The sequence below is a fragment of the Triticum dicoccoides genome, chromosome 1A, assembly GCF_002162155.2.
Source record: "Triticum dicoccoides isolate Atlit2015 ecotype Zavitan chromosome 1A, WEW_v2.0, whole genome shotgun sequence".
Taxonomy (NCBI): domain Eukaryota; kingdom Viridiplantae; phylum Streptophyta; class Magnoliopsida; order Poales; family Poaceae; genus Triticum; species Triticum dicoccoides.
In genome coordinates this window covers 322,149,892-322,168,755 of record NC_041380.1, presented here as the reverse complement: position 1 = coordinate 322,168,755, position 18,864 = coordinate 322,149,892, and the positions used below count along the sequence as shown (strand labels likewise).

The window sequence follows — 18,864 nt, the reverse complement described above, 5'->3', positions numbered from 1 at the left end:
TAAAGTAAAGCAATTACATGGCGATTGCATTTCATACAATAAAGCGACAACCATATGGCTCCTACCAGTTGCCGATAACTGTGTTACAAAACATGATCATCTCATACAATAAAATTTAGCATCATGTCTTGACCATATTACATCACAACATGCCCTGCAAAAACAAGTTAGACGTCCTCTACTTTGTTGTTGCAAGTTTTACGTGGCTGATACGGGCTGAGCAAGAACCGTTCTTACCTACGCATCAAAAACTACAACGCGGTATAGTGATTGCTTTTTGATCTTCAGAAAGAACCATGTTCGTTGAATCCGATTCAACTAAAGCTGGAGAAACAGACACCCACTAGCCACTTGTGTGCGAAGCACGTCCGAAGAACCAGTCTCGCGTAAGCGTACGCGTAATGTCGGTCTGGGCCGCTTCATCCAACAATGCCGCTGAATCAAGAATCAACTAGTGACGACAAGCAATATGTATATACCCACTCCCACAACTCCTTTGTGTTCTACTCGTGCATATAACATCTACGCATAAACCTGGCTCTGATACCACTGTTGGGGAATGCAGTAATTTCAAAAAAATTCTTACGCACACGCAAGATCATGGTGATGCATAGCAATGAGAGGGGAGAGTATCGTCTACGTACCCTTGTAGACTGTAAGCGGAAGTGTTATGACAACGCGGTTGATGTAGTCGTACGTCTTCATGATCGACCGATCTCAGCACCGAAGGTATGGCACCTCCGCGATCTACACACGTTCGGCTCGATGACGTCCCGCGAACTCACGATCCAGTAGAGCTTCGAGGGAGAGCTTCGTCAGCACGACGGCGTGATGACGGTGATGATGTTGCTACCGGAACAGGGCTTCGCCTAAGCACCACTACGATATGACCGAGGTGGATTATGGTGGAGGGGGGCACCGCACACGGCTTGGAACAATCAACTTGTGTGTCCTAGGGTGCCCCCTGCCCCCGTATATAAAGGATCAAGGGGGAGGCCGGCCGGCCCTAGTGGCGCCCAAAGAGAGTAGGAATCCTCCTCCTAGTAGGAGTAGGATCCATCCTTTCCTAGTGTTGGGGAATGTAGTAATTTCAAAAAAATTCCTACGCACACGCAAGATCATGGTAATGCATAGCAACGAGAGGGGAGAGTGTTGTCTACGTACCCTCGTAGACCGGCAACGGAAGCGTTGACACAACATAGAGGAAGTAGTCGTACGTCTTCCCGATCCGACCGATCCAAGTACCGAACATACGGGACCTCCAAGTTCTGCACACGTTCAACTCGGTGACGTCCCTCGAGCTCTGATCCAGCCGAGTGTTGAGGGAGAGTTTCGTCACACGAGGGCGTGATGACGGTGATGATGTTCTACCAATGCAGGGCTTCGCCTAAGCACCGCTATGATTTGACCGAGGTGGAATATGGTGGAAGGGGGCACCACACACGGCTAAGGAATGATCACGAAGATCAACTTGTGTGTCATGGGGTGCCCCCTGCCCCCGTATATAAAGGAGGGGGGAGGTGCGGCCGGCCCCTAGGGGTGCGCCTGGAGGAGTCCTACTCCCACCAGGAGTAGGACTCCCCCCTCTTGCCTTGTTGGAGAAGGAAAGGGGAAGGGGGAAGAGGAAAGGGGGGCGCCGCCCCCCTTCCTTGTCCTATTCGTACTAGGGGGGAGGGGGCGCGCGGCCTGCCCTGGCCGGCCCTCCTCTTCTCCCTTAGGGCCCATGTAGGCCCATTAACCCCCCGGTACTCCGGTAAAATCCTGATTTCACCTGGAACGATTCCGATATCCAAATATAGGCTTCCAATATATCGATCTTTATGTCTTGACCATTTTGAGACTCCTCGTCATGTCCGTGATCACATCCGGGACTCCGAACAACCTTCGGTACATCAAAACACAAAAACCCTAATTACGATCGTCACCGAACTTTAAGCGTGCGGACCCTACGGGTTCGAGAACTATGTAGACATGACCGAGACACGTCTCCGGTCAATAACCAATAGCGGAACCTGGATGCTCATATTGGTTCCTACATATTCTACGAAGATCTTTATCGGTCAAACCGCATAACAACATACGTTGTTCCCTTTGTCATTGGTATGTTACTTGCCCGAGATTCGATCGTCGGTATTCCAATACCTAGTTCAATCTCGTTACCTTCAAGTCTCTTTACTCATTTCGTAATACATCATTCCGCAACTAACTCATTAGTTGCAATGCTTGCAAAGCTTAAGTGATGCGCATTACCGAGTGGGCCCAAAGATACCTCTTCAACAATCGGAGTGAAAAATCCTAATCTCGAAATACGCCAACCCAACAAGTACCTTCGGAGACACCTCTAGAGCACCTTTATAATCACCCAGTTACGTTGTGACGTTTGGTAGCACACAAAGTGTTCCTCCGGTAAACGGGAGTTGCATAATCTCATAGTCATAGGAACATGTATAAGTTATGAAGAAAGCAATAGCAACAAACTAAACGATCAAGTGCTAAGCTAACAGAATGGGTCATGTCAATCACATCATTCTCCTAATGATGTGATCCCGTTAATCAAATGACAACTCATGTCTATGGTTAGGAAACATAACCATCTTCAATCAACGAGCTAGTCAAGTAGAGGCATACTAGTGACACTCTGTTTGTCTATGTATTCACACATGTATTATGTTTCCGGTTAATACAATTCTAGCATGAATAATAAACATTTATCATGATATAAGGAAATAAATAATAACTTTATTATTGCCTCTAGGGCATATTTCCTTCACCTAGTCCTACTAGGAAGGAGGAAGGGGGAAGGAAAGAGAGGGAGAGGAAGAGGGAGAGGGAAAGAGGGGCCGCACCCCCTCCCCTAGTCCTATTCGGACTCCCCTTGGGGGGCGCCACCTCCTGGGCTGCTGCAGTCTCTCTCCCCTAAGGCCCACTAAGGCCCAATACTTCCCCGGGGGTTCCGATAACCCCTCCGGCACTCCAGTTTTCTCCGAAATCACCCGGAACACTTTCGGTGTCCAAATATAGCCGTCCAATATATCAATCTTTATGTTGACCATTTCAAGACTCCTCGTCATGTCCGTGATCATATCCGGGACTCCGAACTAGGTACATCAAAACACATAAACTCATAATACCGATCGTCACCGAACATTAAGCGTGCGGACCCTATGGGTTCGAGAACTATGTAGACATGACTGAGACATGTCTCCGGTCAATAACCAATAGTGAACCTAGATGCTCATATTGGTTCCTACATATTCTATGAAGATCTTTATCGGTCAAACCGCATAACGATATACGTTGTTCCCTTTGTCATCGATATGTTACTTGCTCGAGATTCGATCGTCGGTATCTCAATACCTAGTTCAATCTCATTACCGGCAAGTCTCTTTACTCGTTTCATAATGCTACATCCCATAACTAACTCATTAGCTACATTGCTTGCAAGGCTTATAGTGATGTACATTACCGAGAGGGCCCTGAGATACCTCTCCGACAATCGGAGTGACAAATCCTACTTGATCCATGCCAACTCAACAAACACCAACGGAGACACCTATAGAGCACCTTTATAATCACCCAGTTACGTTGTGACGTTTGGTAGCACACAGAGTGTTCCTCCGGTATTCGGGAGTTGCATGATCTCATAGTCATAGGAACATGTATAGTTATGGGGAAAGCAATAGCAACAAACTAAATGGTCATCGTGCTAAGCTAACGGATGGGTCAAGTCAATCACATCATTCTCTAATGATGTGATCCCATTAATCAAATGACAACTCATGTCCATGGTTAGGAAACATAACCATCATTGATTCAAGGAGCTAGTCAAGTAGAGGAAAACTAGTGACACTCTGTTTGTCTATGTATTCACACATGTACTAAGTTTCCAGTTAATAAAATTCTAGCATGAATGATAAACATTTATCATGATATAAGGAAATATAAATAACAACTTTATTATTGCCTCTAGTGCATATTTCCTTCATTATCTTCGAGGCATCCTCGATAAATAGTTGGGAAGTTAGAGAGGCTCTCTACGACAATGCTTGGATCTTCATGATCATGCCTTATACCATTGTCTCCACCCAACACATTCATGAATTTTTCATGCTTTGGATGCTTCTCCATGAGGCGCATCTTGATGAGCACACCCAAGATGACTTTGTGTGGAAGCACATGACTAGTGAGCACTACTCAGTGGCTTCTGCGTACAAGGCTCGGTTCTTTGGGAAGATTATTTCTCCGATGGAGCATACTGTGTGAAAAGTTTAGGCACCGCCAAATGTTAAATTTTCTCATGGTTGGCAATCCAAGATAGAATTTGGACCACTAATAGACTAGACAAGCGAGGGTGGCCAAATTGTGATATTTGCCTACTTTGCAAGAGGGTACAAGAATCCAGCAACCACCTCTTCTTCAAGTGGCGGTTCACTCTCCGCCTTTGGAACTTGGTCATAGACAAACTGCAACTTCAAAGCATTGACACATCATCATGGTACCATGAGCACAATATCAAGAATTCATGGGCTAACTCTTTCGGTCTTGGCATCCCCAATAGGAAGGCCATGACCTCCCTAACCATGCTTGTTTCTTGGTCAATTTGGAAGGAGAGAAACACTTCTTCTCCCATAAAAGCACCCCCGTACGATCTTGCTTAACATGGTCATCGACGAAATGAAGCTTTAGTACCACGGATGCAAAGAAATTAGGGTCATTGTTGTTGGGAGAGTAATCTTGTTGATGGTTGAGGCGACCTTGTAAGAGCATCTATAGTTGGACTTGGCAAATCCGATCCCTCAAACGCCTGCGGATGCAACCGGGCGCATCAGCGGACAGTGACCGGTCACGCCTCAAATTTGCTACTCTTCGTCCAATTCTCTCATATTTCAACCCCGAGATCCATACAAAGCATGCAAAAGAAATCTTACGTACTACTATAGCTAATTTTCATTGTTGGCGATGTCCACGGTGTCAGTGCCGGGCGGCGGGTGGACGGGTGCGTAGGACGGCTCTGGCTCCTCCCCCTCCGCCTCGACCTCATCCATGTAGGCGAGCATTTCCTCCTCCTCCTCCTCTGCGGTGTGCTCTGCCTCCATCTCCTGCCAAGGACGGCGTTTGGCCTATGCATCTGACTCTGAGCGGAGGGAATCGAGGATGGCCTGTTACTCCGCCTGCAGATCTGTGTCCTCGGTGTCCCCACATCCTCCTCTTCCTGCTCCAACCCAACTCCTCCCCCGGATCCACTACATTCGGAGGTAGCCCCCACGGCGATCCGGGCTCTGCGCCTTGCCCGCATTTGCTCAAGGAACTGCAGCCGGCGCTCCGGCGTTAGAAATGGGTAGCTCCTCACCCGGTGGCGTCGGGGCTTGGCTACTAGTGCTGGCAGACGAGGAGTGGAAAGTGGTGGCGACATCGGACGGGGGGGGGGAGGAAAATGTGGAGAGGGGGTTTTGGTGCTGGCCGTTGGCTTAAATAGCCGTGCCAGGCAGTATGCAGCCCGTCGGAGCCGCGCCACACGGTGACATTGGTCCTATGGAGGAGACGAGTTTCGGACCGCCGGGTTTAGGACTGTTTTCGTGTGGGACCCCAGCGTCAGTCCGACGTGCCCCATATTTTGGCTGGATACGACGGGTGCCGGTCAACCCGGGCCTTTGAGGCCCATTTCAGGATGGGTCAAAATTTCGTGACCGGTCAGTGACCGGACGGCCCGCGTGGATGTATGAGATGAGTTTGGGACGTCTGGCTGTAGTTAATTATATACAAGGCAACTTTTTTTGCATCCGTTTTGGAAAAGGGGGCTGGGAAACTCTTTTCCCAACATCGATTTTGGAAATGTAACCAGGATACCACAACGGGGGGAAACACCCAGATGTAAGAGCATCTCCAACAGGCGCGCAACGCACGGCGTGCAAAAAAGAGTTTACAGCACCTTTTACGCGAGTTTTTGCGCGCTGCGGAGCGCTGGCTCCAGCGGCCGCTGCAAAATAGAGCGCGCGCGAGCCACTCCAGCAAACGCGCTACATTCGTTCTCTTTTCTACTACGACTCGATACACATATAGGCATAGAAAGATAAAAACAATAGATAGATAGATTAAAATGATAGATAAATAGTACATAGATAGATTAATAAACGATAGATAAAAAGTGATACATAGATAGTGCGTAGATAGTTCATAGCCTCCTCCTACGATAGATAAAATGATATATAAAAGAACTACTCTTCGTCCTCCTCCTCCGACTCAGACTCCACCTCGGTCATGTCCTCCTCCGACGTCACAATGAAGGCGTCAAGGTACCGCTCGTCTTCGGAGTCCCAGGACGACGCTCCTCCTAGCTCGATGTTGAACTCAGCGGCCGCCTTCCACGTACGCCGGTCCTCGCGATAGGCGGCTCGCTCCACCCTCCTTTCCTCCCTCTCCATCCTCCTCTGCGCAAAGAACTGTTGCTCGTTGATGATGTCCCGCAGGAAGCGTTGGCGCCACAGTGCCATGGCTTCCTGGTCCATCTCGGCGAGGCTAAGACGACGCTCCTGCCTTCGGTTCTCGTGACGATCCTCGTCGGTGAGAAGCCGCGGGGGAGGCGCCAACTCCTGTGCCATCTCCCGCGTCGGCACCTCCAGGAAGTTCATGTCCCGGCAGGGCCGCCGAAGGCGCCACGCCGCCGCGTTGTACGCAAGGGCGGCCTCGTGGGCGGTCTCGAAGGTGCCGAGGCCGAGACGCACGTCGCCGGACCGAATCTCGACGGAGAAGGCGCCAGACAGGCGCGCGCGGACGCCGCGGTAGCACGAAGCTCCCCGGCGGCGCGGCGGTGGCGCGTCGGCGGCGAGGCGAGAAAGCGGCAGAGGGAGCGAGGAGAGAGCGACAGAGGGCGCGTGACGAGGTGGAGAGCGATGGAAGGGCGCGTGGCGGGCGCTGCATTCTATAGGCACGCCGGACGCCGCGCGCCAAAACTAACGCGAGACCGGCCGCTTTTTCCCCGCTCGCAATTGTTTCCCACACGTCTGAGTTTCCCGTCTCCGCTGGAGCGCGCGAAACCGTCCCGCGCGTGCTAAAATCGCATTTTACCGCGCGCGTTTTTTAAAGCCACCGTTGAAGATGCTCTAATGGATCATCGTTGATGGCAAATTTAAAAGAGTAACTATGGAATTAAGAAACCCCGCAAAAAAAAAACTATGGAAGTAAGAGGGTAGGGAGTAACATACTTTGACACGCAAAAGCAGGGATAGAGTCGACACAATCACATGGGTGTCCTTCCATCTGGTGTTTAGAAGAGAACATGTATAATCCCCCGTTTTCACAAAAAATACCATCTTGGTATACTGATTTGGTCCCCAAAACACGACTTTGACAAAAACCTAATAAAGCTGCAGATGTAGCGTCCAAATAGTTTTGAGAAAAAATTGTGCACATGGTTTTCAACACTACTGCACGTGTTGGCCTAAAGCCATGCTCGCGTGTCATTTTCGTTTGACTCTGACGTCAGGCGATGCACCATGGCAGAGAGATCTTCGCAGGAAGATACGTACATGACCGAGGAAGTCAGTGCGAGGTCATCGAACGCATCACGCAAAAGCAGATATACCTGGCAGAGAAAGAAGCGAGGAAAAACAGCTTACCACCGGCAGGCAAAATCTATCTATCAATCTCGGAAAAGTAGACGGGAGGGAGAGACGGCAGCAGGGTGACGTCGCAGAGAGAGGGACAGCTGAGGCGGTCACCGCAGGGGAGGGGACGGAAGGGAGAGAGAGACTCTTGTCGGCCTCCCCGGCCGTCCGCGTGGAAGAAAGAAAAGGCAGCGGCATCGAGGCATATTCGTCCCCCACTTGCCCGGGCGATCGGCGTCCGGAAAAAGCCGCGTTCGCCGCACGCTCCACCGGCCTCCGCTGGCGACGAGACCGTCGGCTGGACTGCTGAAAGGGCTGGCTCCTTTTCCCTCTGCTCGGTTCCCACGTCCAGAGGAGAGTCTCACCCGTCCCAGCTCTGCTGTCAGATTACAAGATCGAGTGGGAACGCGCTACGATCTGATCAAGCCAATACGTCCAGCATCATTGGAACGCAATGAACGTCGCCTTAACAATCACAGAACCGTTCCGTTCCGTTCCACGGGAATTGAACAGCAGCGACCACAGCCAGGCTGAGGCAGGCCGACGCGGTACTTAACGCCCAGCAATACGCACGCGCCCGCTCCGCTTCGTTCTCTTCGCCCCGGTTGAGTAGGCCGAGGAGAGCGAGACCCATGCCCGACACCGCCACGCCCCGCAGTTCCCGACCCAGCCTCCGCCGCTCCTCGCCGCCGGTGGCCGCCGCCGGACAAGCTCCCGGCCCCGATCTCCTCCTCTCGAGGCAGCGCCCGTCGGGGCCGCGCCGGTCGCGCCCCGGCTTCCTCCTCCCCCTCCCCCCGGAGATCCATTCGGGTAAATACTTCTCTCCCTCCCTCATGGCTTACCTTCCCTAGGCCCGATCGATTTCGCGCCCCCCGTAGCCCGCGTCGCGGGGAATTGGGCCGAACCCGTCGCGGGACTCCGCGTCCGCCTCTCGCCGTTGCGGGATTAGCCGTGAATTGCCTGATGTCTGCGCGCGCGCAACTGGTGTGGATACAGTTGATTCCTCCGCCGCCCATGAGTTCGCGCGGGTCTGGTGGTCGGTTGGTGCTGACGGATTGCGCTCCTAGATAGAGTATGGGAACGATGGAGTTGTTCGAGATTCATGCTCCTGTCTGTCTGCGTCGGTTCGCGTGTCGGTTTTGGTGCTCGTACGGTTCGTGGGATGGACATCGCCTAGTTTCTCTCATTTGTCCTTGCGCTGCTGAAATTCTCTTTGTGCGTATCCGTGGGGAAACACGATCCATTCGTTCATTGTTAGGTTCTTGTGTTTTCCCCCGTTTCACTCTATGGTAAATTGTGCGGCAAAACTCCGAACCGTGTGTCACTGGTTTCGTTTTCTATGGAAAATGGAACGGGGGCGAGGCCAGCCCCATTGAAGAAAAAATTGGGCGGCTACCTTGTCAAGGGGAGGATGGATCATCCCCAGTGAAAATTGCATTTGCGTCACCTCTGCCAGTTACGGGATCAGTGGATTAGTGGTGAATGTGATAAGATTCGACCTTCTTCAAATACCCCTTCTCTCTCAAGAGATTTTTAGGTTGTATTTCTTCTCTATTGTGGATGAACTAGAGTTATATAGTTGCATTTCCTTCATATTCCACTACAATTCTGAGTAGGCTATCGCAATTGTAACTATGAATTTGGACTTTCAGCTTTGTTATTTCGTTCCAGCTATTGCAACCGGAAATTGTTACTCAGCGGAGGTTTCTTAAGGTGGTTGTTTAGCTGCACATTTCCCATTTCGCCAGTTTCTTTTTTTTAGGGGAAGTCTTCATGGCGCTCCCATTTCTCCAGTTAAAAGGGCTGAAATCTCTTGTGGGCTGCTTTCTCTTTTTAATGTATCTTTGTTTTGCTTATATATATAGGATTCGTAAGTATGCATGGTATGTATGTACCTTTTCATCTTAATCTCAATGTATTTGTTCTAATGCACAATAAAGTCTGCTGGTTTAGGCCAACTCCAACTCCAACGCAGCGACCCAAACGGATGCGGATTTTGTCTGCCTTTTGTCCGTTTGCCTCGGCTAGGCAGACGCTAATGTCTGTTTTTTGTGCGCTGGCCTGTAGGTGCGCCCAACGCAGACGGACACATTTCGCATTTGCATTCGCGGAAGGACAGATTTTGAATATTTTTAAAAAATAAAAAAGGTAGCAAGTCTAGTTTTCATTAAATAAAACTAAAATACATTAAATAAAAACAGCCAGTGGTGGGCGGTAGATCTAGGTAGCATCGGCGTCGCCCTCTTTGATCATGGTTAGGTCAACGTAGACCGGAGCCTCCATCCATGGTAACGCCTGCTGGAAGGCTGCTAGCACTGTCGCCCAGCTTCCATCTCACGCTCGGCCGCCTATCGCTCGGCCTCCTTGTCGGCCGCGCCCACCCACACGGCTGGGCATGAGACGTACACTGGCACCATGCTCGGCCACAACCACGTTTGCGCAGGCTCAGGCGTGGATGGTGCTGGCGGCGGTCGGGACGCGTTCGCTTGCATTCCGGCCGCCAAATTGGCCAGCGCCTGTGCAAGGCCAGGCCACCTGGCGAGCTCGTTGAGCTCGGACTCCTCAATGGCCCTCTTCCGCGCCTCCTCGAGGGCCCACAATGTAGGCATTCTCCTCCTCCTCCCGTGGATGGTGCATTGGGTGCATGATCGAAGGATAACCGCGTAGCTCCTCGTGCTCGGTGGTGAACCATGCGTCCCAGTTTGGTGAATCCACTGCGTATGTTGGGTCGCGGCAAAGGTCGAACAGGAGTTGAGCACGGCGGCGCGTGGTCTGAGGTCGGCACCGCCGGCATCGGAACCCTATCGGGATTGAGGTGCCACCCGTGCGGCAGGTTCACGTCGGGCCACGACACCTGACACGCAATGCTCCCAGAAGTACTGGCAGCGGTGCACCGGCATGTATAGGCAAAAGCGTGGCCATGGCTCAGCACCTGGCAGCGCCATGGTGAAGTTGGCCGGGCGGCGTCACCCCGATGAGCTGCTGGCCTCGTGGTCATTCTTCCAAAACCTCATGGTGGCGGCGACTAGGGCTGGGTTGTTGGGCGGATGGGGTGGGGGGCAAGAGGAAGAAGAGGATCGGGGAGGAAAGCATTAAAAAGGATGGGTGTGGACTGGTTTTGTTGTCTGACATGCGGGCCCGAGTGCACGCGTGGAATTTAATAGGACCGGTGGGTGGTGGTTGGTCGGCCCACGTGCGGGCCCGAGGCAGACACCGACCGGACGCGCGGCACGTTTGTCTCGTGTCCGTGTGGACGCAAATTGGGCCCAAATTTGGGGCAAAAGTGCGTCTAAGACGGGCACCGAGCGAACAGAATTTAGGTTTGCGACGGCTTGTTGGGCCGTGGTTTTTGGTCTCGTGGACCCAAATGGACCAAAGCGGACGAAATGGGTTGTCGTGTTGGAGTTTGCCTTAAACACCCTTGATGAATGGGTTGGAGTTTGCTTCTGGGTTCATATTTACTGGCTAGTATGGTGTGGAAACAGGCTAGCTGATAAGTTGAATACCTTAAATGCTCAAATCACTGGTACTTACTAAGTCACGGCTCCACTAACTGTACATACCTTAGTAACAAACAGCACAACATTTTATTGGCGGCAATTGAAGCGGATGGGGAATTACTTTACTCTTTTGTTAGGTTCAACCTACATTACATTCCGGTTTCCATATGAGCTGCACCTGCACTATGTATTCTCATTCCTGTCTTTTATGAAAAGTTAGCTGAATACAAACTATTATAGTTACCTCCCTACTTTAGAAGTTAGCTATAGCATGCATTGCTGCCTCTGTTTGATTTGCTTCGATTTTCTTTTGTTGTATTAGAAGGAGCACACAAAAGCTGCACACAGATTAGAGAGCCAAAGCCATCAGCGGTGATATTATCCAAAAACACAGGCTGACGCAGTATTTAACGCCCACCAATACGCCCGTGCCCGCTCCCCCCTTCTTTCTCTTCAACCTGGTTGAGGATGGCCGAGAGGAAGAGCGAGATCCATGCCCGACACAACGGCACCTCGCAGATCTACATTGTTTGGCCTCGATCTCCTGCTGAGCTAGCCACGGTCGGGGGCGCGCTGGTCGCGCCCCGGCTTCCTCCTCCCCCTGCCAGATCCATTCGGGTAATACTCCTCTCTCTCTCCCTCTTGGCTTCCCTAGGCCCGATCGATTTCACGCCCCCCCCCTAATCCACACTGCAGGGAATTGGGCCGAACCCGTCGTGAAATTCCGCGTTGCACTGTTGCTGGATTAGCCGTGAATTGCTGGTTGGTGCTGATGGATTGTGCTCCTTGGGAGTATGGAAATCATGGAATCGTTCGAGATTCATGCTCCTGTACGTCGGTTCGCGTGTTGGTTTGGTGCTCGTGCGATTTGTGAGAAAAACATCGCCTGGTTTCTCTCATTTGTTGCCGCGCTGCTGGAAATCTTTTGTGCGTGTTCGTCGGAAAGCACGATCTATTCGTTCATTTTTAGGTTCTTCTGTTTTTTCCTTTTCCACTCTACAGTAAATTGTGCAAAACTCTGAACCTGTGTCACTGATTTCGTCTTCTATGGAAAATGGAACCGGAGCGGGGCCGGCCCCTGTTGATTGAAGAAAATAAATTAGGCGGCTACCTTGTCCAGGGAGGGAATGTTAAACAGGTGTATACATGGTGTTGTCAGAGCGGAAACGGACGGAACTGAGTGCTATCATATTTGTTTTCATATATTTTTGCAGAAGCGGAAACGAATACAGAAACCCCGAAAATGAATACGGAAACAGATACTACCAGAAACGGACACGGAGCGAATACAAAGCAGACACGGAAACAGAAGTGGGTGTTGACCGGAACTTAAAAAACCTTTGAATCAAAGAGAAATTCACGCAAAATACAAACAAATTTAATGAATTGTTAACATGGCTACAAAGTAATATCATTATGTTAGCAACTTAGTGTGGTATTGTAGTAGTGCTGGACCATTGTGTATATGGTCAAGCTGAGTACATGTGTGGTAGTAGAAGTTGGGCTCAAATGATCCATTCTATTCATTGTTAATTGTGTATTGTTTGGTGGTTGGACTATAAAGCAGCCATAGGTCTATGGTAAAAACGGAAATTCCATATTCACGGAAACGGGAAGTTTCGTTTCCACGCCTATTCCACTGGAAAACACCGTTCCGTTTTTGTTTCCGTTTCCGCATAAAAAATTCTACTTCCACTTCCATTTTGCAAATTTCCGTTTCTGTTTTCATATTTCCTCTCCGTTTCCATTTTTCCTTGGAAATACGGAAAGTTTCCATTCCATTTTCATCCCTTGTGTTGTGGATCATTCCCAGTGAAAATTGCATTTGTGGCGCCTGTACCAGTTACAGGATCAGTGGATTAGTGGTGAATGTGATAGATTTGGCCTTCTTCAAATACCCCTTATCCTCTCCGAAGATATTTTTAGGTTGTATTTCTTCTCTGTTGGGGATGAAATAGAGTTTTATAGTTGTATTTCCTTCCTATTCGGTAGTCACTACATTTCTGAGTAAGCTATCGCAACTGTTACCATAAATTTGTGCCTTCGGCTTTGTTATTTAATTCCAGCTATTGCAACCGTAAAATGTTACTCGGTGGACGTTCTTAAGGTGGTTGTTTAGCTGCAGGAGTAGCACATTTCCCATTTCCCCTGTTAAAAGTGCTGAAATCTCTTGTGGGCTACTCTCTCTTTGTAAATCTATCTTTGTTACTCAGCTTTCATAAGCACGCATGGTATGCATATACCATTCTTCTTAATCTGCATGTACCATTCTTCCTAATCTGCATGTACTTGTTCTAATGCACAATAAAGTCTGCTGGTTTAAACTCATTTGATGAATGGGTTGGAATTTACTTTTGGGTTCATATTTACTGGCTAGTATGGTGTGGAAAAAGGCTAGCGATAAGCTGAATACCTTAATTGTTTATATCATGTCAAGCTCTGATACTTACTAAGTCATGGCTCCACTAACTGTACATACCTTAGTAACAAACAGCACAACATTTTGTTGGTGACATTGAAAGAGAATGTGGAGTTACTTTACTTTTTTTTGTTAGGTTCAACATACATTACCTTTAGGTTTCCATATGAACTGCAGTATTCCTGTTCCTGTCATTAATGAAAAACTAGCTGATACAAACTATTATAGTTACCTTCCTAGTTTAGAAGTTAGCTGGAGCGTACATTGCTGCCTCTGTTTGATTTGTTTCTATTTATTTATTTATTTATTTTGTATTAGAAGGAGCACACAAACTCTGCGCGCAGATTACAGAGCCAAAGCCATCAACGATGGTGTTATCCAAAAACAAACAACAGGCTGCTAAGGAAAACAAAGTAGGCCTAATAAAAAAGCGGAAGGTGGAAAAACAATCTACAGTAGTTCAAGAACTCCCTCCTTCCCAAAATCTGAGGCACATAAGTTTTGTTGTAAGTCAAACTGTGTTAAGTTTGGGAAGAAGGTTGAAGTTGCCTCATTCCAGGAAGTAACACAATTGATCGTGGTTGTTAGCACCTTAGTATCTCAGAATTAATCCTTTGATCAGATTGGTTTAACTTTATGTTTTAGCTCAATAATCCTTAGGCTGCATTTGGCAACTTGGGAAAAAATATACAACCAGATGAAATCTGTACTACCTTAAAAAAAATTAGGTGGTGATGGTGGTGGTGGTGGTGAGTTCACTTCCCACTCCACCCCAATCTCTCTCATCTATCTAGAACCCACCAGACCTGTCCTGTTTGGAAGAGTTCACTCCCCACACTATCGCATCTCCCTCATCTATCTAGAACCCACCAGACCTCTCCTATTTGGAAGAGTTCACTCGCCACGCATCCGCATCTCCCTCATCTATCTAGAACCCACCAGACCCCTCCTGTTTGGAAGAGTTCACTCCCCATGCCATCCGCATCTCCCTCATCCATCTAGAACTCACTAGTCCTCTCTGGTTTGGAAGAGTTCTCCCCACTCCACCCAATCTCCCCTACTCATCTAGAACCCACCAGACCCTCGGGTTTGAAAAAAAAATCCATAAATAAAGAACTAAAAATTAATGTACTCGGAGTCTCAAACCTCACACACGCCTGTAGGTACGCCTTTTTTGTTTGTATTATCATCGTTTTAGAAACTGTAATACCATAGATTTAGAAGGGATTCAACACTTGAGCTACATTGTGATCGAATAAAATATAAAACAATTGGCTCATGTTGTACCTAGTGCTTACCATATTTGTTTGCATGTCGAGGATCACCATACTTCTTCTCACTAGTTATTGCACTGAACCTAGAAATAGAATATGTGGTAATTGAGCCAATTTCCTGTTCGTTTTGTGAACTAACTTGTTTCATTTTATCACGACTGTACTCATTCATATGTGTTCATGGATACTCATATTTGGGCACAAGCTTTTATTAGTGCCATGTACATGACAGAAGCCTGGCCAGATCTTTTCACCAATTGATGTGTTTTTGTTGATTTTCAGGATTTGATAATAATGGGGGAGAGCAAATGGATGGGAAAAAGATGGGAGGAGATGGATACTGATGTTCTCGTGAAGATATTTAAGGAGCTAAACTTGGTTGAGCTATCACCAGTATCTCAAGTTTGCCGCTTATGGCGTTTGGCCTGTTCAGATCCACTTATATGGGGCACTCTTGACTTTGGGCTTCTAAAATCCAACTTCATTCAAACAAGAGCATCTCCATATATTTGGGTTGATGACAGGTCTGACAAGAGGCTTGCAAAAATACTACGGGTGGCAATGGCAATTAGCCGTGGAAATGTTAATTGTATGATATTCCATTACAATCTGTACATGAAAGATGAACACCTGCATTACATCTCACAAAGGTAACTAGTCTTTGCTACGTGGTTTTATTTATGTTTTGTTTCTGTAGTCCGCTATATTAAATCTGCATTACATCTCACAAAGGTTGCTTTAATTACGAAGCTCGTGTGCCCAATGAGCTTTGTAATTAAAGCAACCTTAAGACATTAAATTGGTGAGGGGTTAAAATATTATTGCCTTTAATCTTCATGGCTTGCACTGCCAGTTTTGAAGAATATCTGTGTAGCCATTGAATCTATAACAGGTCCAAGGAATGTTTTTTAAGTTGAATGGATGGTTTTATATCATTGATCATATCTTGACAATGCTCTTGATGCTCAAGTTTTATGGCGTGTCATTGTAAATTGAGGAACGCTAACAGTAAATAGTTGTGTACTCCTTGTTTAACAGATCTCCTCATCTAAAACGATTGGTTATGCCAGCATGGAACCGCATCTCAAGGGCGGGAATATGCCAAGCTATTGAAAGGTGGGAAGAGCTGGAGTCCTTGACTATGCCTACCATTGGTCATCCTCCATATATCATGGAGGGGTTAGCCAATAACTGCAAGAACTTTAAAGAGCTCAAGATCATGGGTTCATTTGATCTCCTATTTGCTTCAGCAGTTACCACATACCTTCCAAAGCTGAAAGTCTTGAGCCTTCGTTGCTCAAAGGTGACAATGGGTGCCTTGCAATGTGTTCTGAACTCGCTGGAGCATCTTGAGGTTCTGAATATTTCCCACTGCCTGCTGTTTGAGATGGCGACGAATGGGCGTAGGCAAGTGATTCATGAGCTAGATAACAAAGCTCTCGAGAGAGCTTCCCGGCTGCGGGAGTTCCACCACTGCCAAAGCAGACAATGCGTTGCATGCCAGCGAATGATGCTGGATGAAGGTATCTTGCGGTGGTATAGGTATGAGGACTGGTTTTGGCGACGGGATGAGGTGAGATCGCTTGATCTGAAAGATTATGGGAGGCTGTTTGGTGCACAGTGTGAGATGCTGACATCGGTGGATTAGATGCTAATCGGGAAATAAACCTGCCTCCTCATTTTAGAAGCTTGCTGATGACGAGCCAGTCATTCGTAAATCATAGCAAAGCATCGGTAAGCTGTAACCCTAGAGAAATAATGGCAATAATAATGTGCATGCATGGTGGTGTGGATAGCTTATGTTGTAAATGGATGAATAGTCTGTCTTGTTTGAAGGTGTTGTTGCATATCTGTGGTGTTCAGAATGTAAAACTCAGAAACATATGCTTTGAAGTGATGTTTGCATTGGACTTGGATTCATCGTGTTTCTTTCATGCACTGGTTAGGCTATTTCCAGGCCCAGGTGGGCTGTGATGGAAATAACCCAGGTTGGCTATCTACAAGCTGGTACTTCTTTCGGTGCCTTTATTCTTCCAAAAGAATTTTCTTCCAATTTGTTTGTTGTTTGAGCACTCTCTCCGTTCCAAAATAAGTGTCTCAATTTTGTACTAACTTTAGTACAAAGTTGTACTAAGGTTAAGACACTTATTTTAGGAAAGAGGAAGTATATTTCTGCTGTCATGTAGCATGTCGTGATCTTCCTACCTGCTTGTCTGAGGCTACGTCGGTGAAGGTGTCAACATTTTCTTTGCGGGGAGTGAAGGTGTTAACATTAGTGTGATATACTTAACTATTTCATAATGTCGTGCGTATAGTTTTTTTTTTTGAGAAGTAAAACTTTGTAAACTTTGATCAAGTTTATAAAGAAAATTATTCTTATCTACAATACCAAATATATAAAATATGAAACTACATGTTATGATGAATTTAATGATATATGTTTGGCATCCTAGATTTAAATATTTTTCTCCTTAAATTTGATCAAAGTTTGTAAGATTTAACTTTTAATCTGTATGCACTGCATTATGAACAGAGAATACTATCTTACACTTGAACGCAGTGGAGATGTTGAACGCTCCTGTGATACTATCTTACACTGAAACGCGAAAAAAGAAATGGAGGGTGCTATTTAAGAACTTCGTTGTGCTATCAATCAATAAACAACAAGTATGCACCATTTTTTTGATTGATAAATATCTAGGCTTGCCAGCAAATGTGGTGTAAATAAAACAGACTGGTTTCAATTTCTGATTGAATGAATTATCAAGAAAATTAGTGTTTGGAAGGAAAAATTACTATCCGTCAGGGGAAAGGAGATCCTGCTTAAGGCTGTGATCCAAGTCATACCCACCTATGCAATGTTGGTTTTTAAAATTCCTGAAAAAAATTGCAAAGGCATCATTGACGTGATATCACACTTCTGGTGGGAAGACGAGGAGAACCAGAGGAGGATGCACTGGATGGCCTGATGGAAAATGTGCGTATCTAAAAACCAAAGAAGAGTGGGATTTCGTGATATTCCTTGTTTCAACTTGGTACTGCTCGCCAAACAGGCATGGCACCTTCTGGATAATCCTCATTCTTTGTGTGCTACAATTCTAAGGGTTAAGTACTATCCTGATGGCGATTTGTTAAATTCTAAGCAAAAGAAAGGCTCTTCTTTTACCTAGCAAAGTATTATGGCTGGCATAAATTCTCTAAAACATGGCTATATTTGGCGCGTAGGGAATGGACAAAATATCAATATTTGGGAAGATGCCTGGATCGCAAATTGTGCCACTAGAAAAGTTGTGGTGCCTAAGGGGGGAGAACTGTTAACTACTTAACTGAGGTGGGTGATCTGATTGATCCTGCTTCGAATACTTTGGATGAAGACCTGATTACACAAACAATGTGTCCCATTGATGTTCAACGGATTCTCTCAATTCCAATCTCGCAACATGATATGCTAGATTTCAGTGATTGGAGTTATACGAAAAATGGTATATTCTCGGTTTGGTCTGCTTATTTTGTGGAGTGGGACTATGGAAGTAAACTATGACATTCTAATGGGATGGTGCGAACCACAATTAATCCTATTTGGAGTAAGGTATGGAAGTTATCATGTCCGGCAAAAGTCAAAAAAATTATATGGCGTATATTACATGGAACACTTCCATGTCGGGTTACGCTCGCTAATAGACATATGAAGGTCACGCTCATTTGTCCTACTTGCTCTGAGGTTTCCGAAGATACAAAGTACATGCTTTTCCTTTGCGGTAGAGCAAAGAAGGTTTGGACATGGGGATGGATGATATCATTGATAAAGCTTGCAAGGTTGACCTTGCTGGAGAGGTGGTGTTGGAGTACCTACTACTTCTACCAGATCAAGAATTAAGGATAATGGGTTATCATAATGTGCGTGAAATGATTGTTGTCTCAGCATGATACCTATGATGGGAAAGACAGAAGTTAGTGCACAAGGAAACAACTTAGAATGCACTTCAGATTTCAATGGGGATTCTAGCCCTTACGTCAAACTTCGTAAATGCATCATCCCCCAAGGCTTCTATGAAAAAGGGGGGTTG

At 47.1% G+C, this 18,864-nt stretch overlaps 1 protein-coding gene across 2 annotated transcripts; it reads left to right on the top strand.

Moving 5' to 3' along the window:
• The first annotated feature begins 8,182 nt into the window (after window positions 1-8,182).
• LOC119270903 (F-box/LRR-repeat protein At3g48880-like) lies at window positions 8,183-16,717 on the top strand. 2 transcript variants are annotated; one of them, XM_037552920.1, is made up of 4 exons: window positions 8,183-8,414; window positions 11,427-11,722; window positions 15,080-15,447; window positions 15,836-16,717. In XM_037552920.1, the coding sequence occupies exons 2-4, from the start codon at window positions 11,573-11,575 to the stop codon at window positions 16,443-16,445; spliced, it is 1,128 nt and encodes a 375-aa protein (XP_037408817.1). In that variant the 5' UTR covers window positions 8,183-8,414; window positions 11,427-11,572; the 3' UTR covers window positions 16,446-16,717. The 2 variants fall into 2 exon arrangements, with proteins under 2 accessions (XP_037408817.1, XP_037408821.1); XM_037552924.1 differs by lacking the exon at window positions 11,427-11,722 and having other exon boundaries at window positions 8,186-8,414.
• Window positions 16,718-18,864: the final 2,147 nt, after the last annotated feature.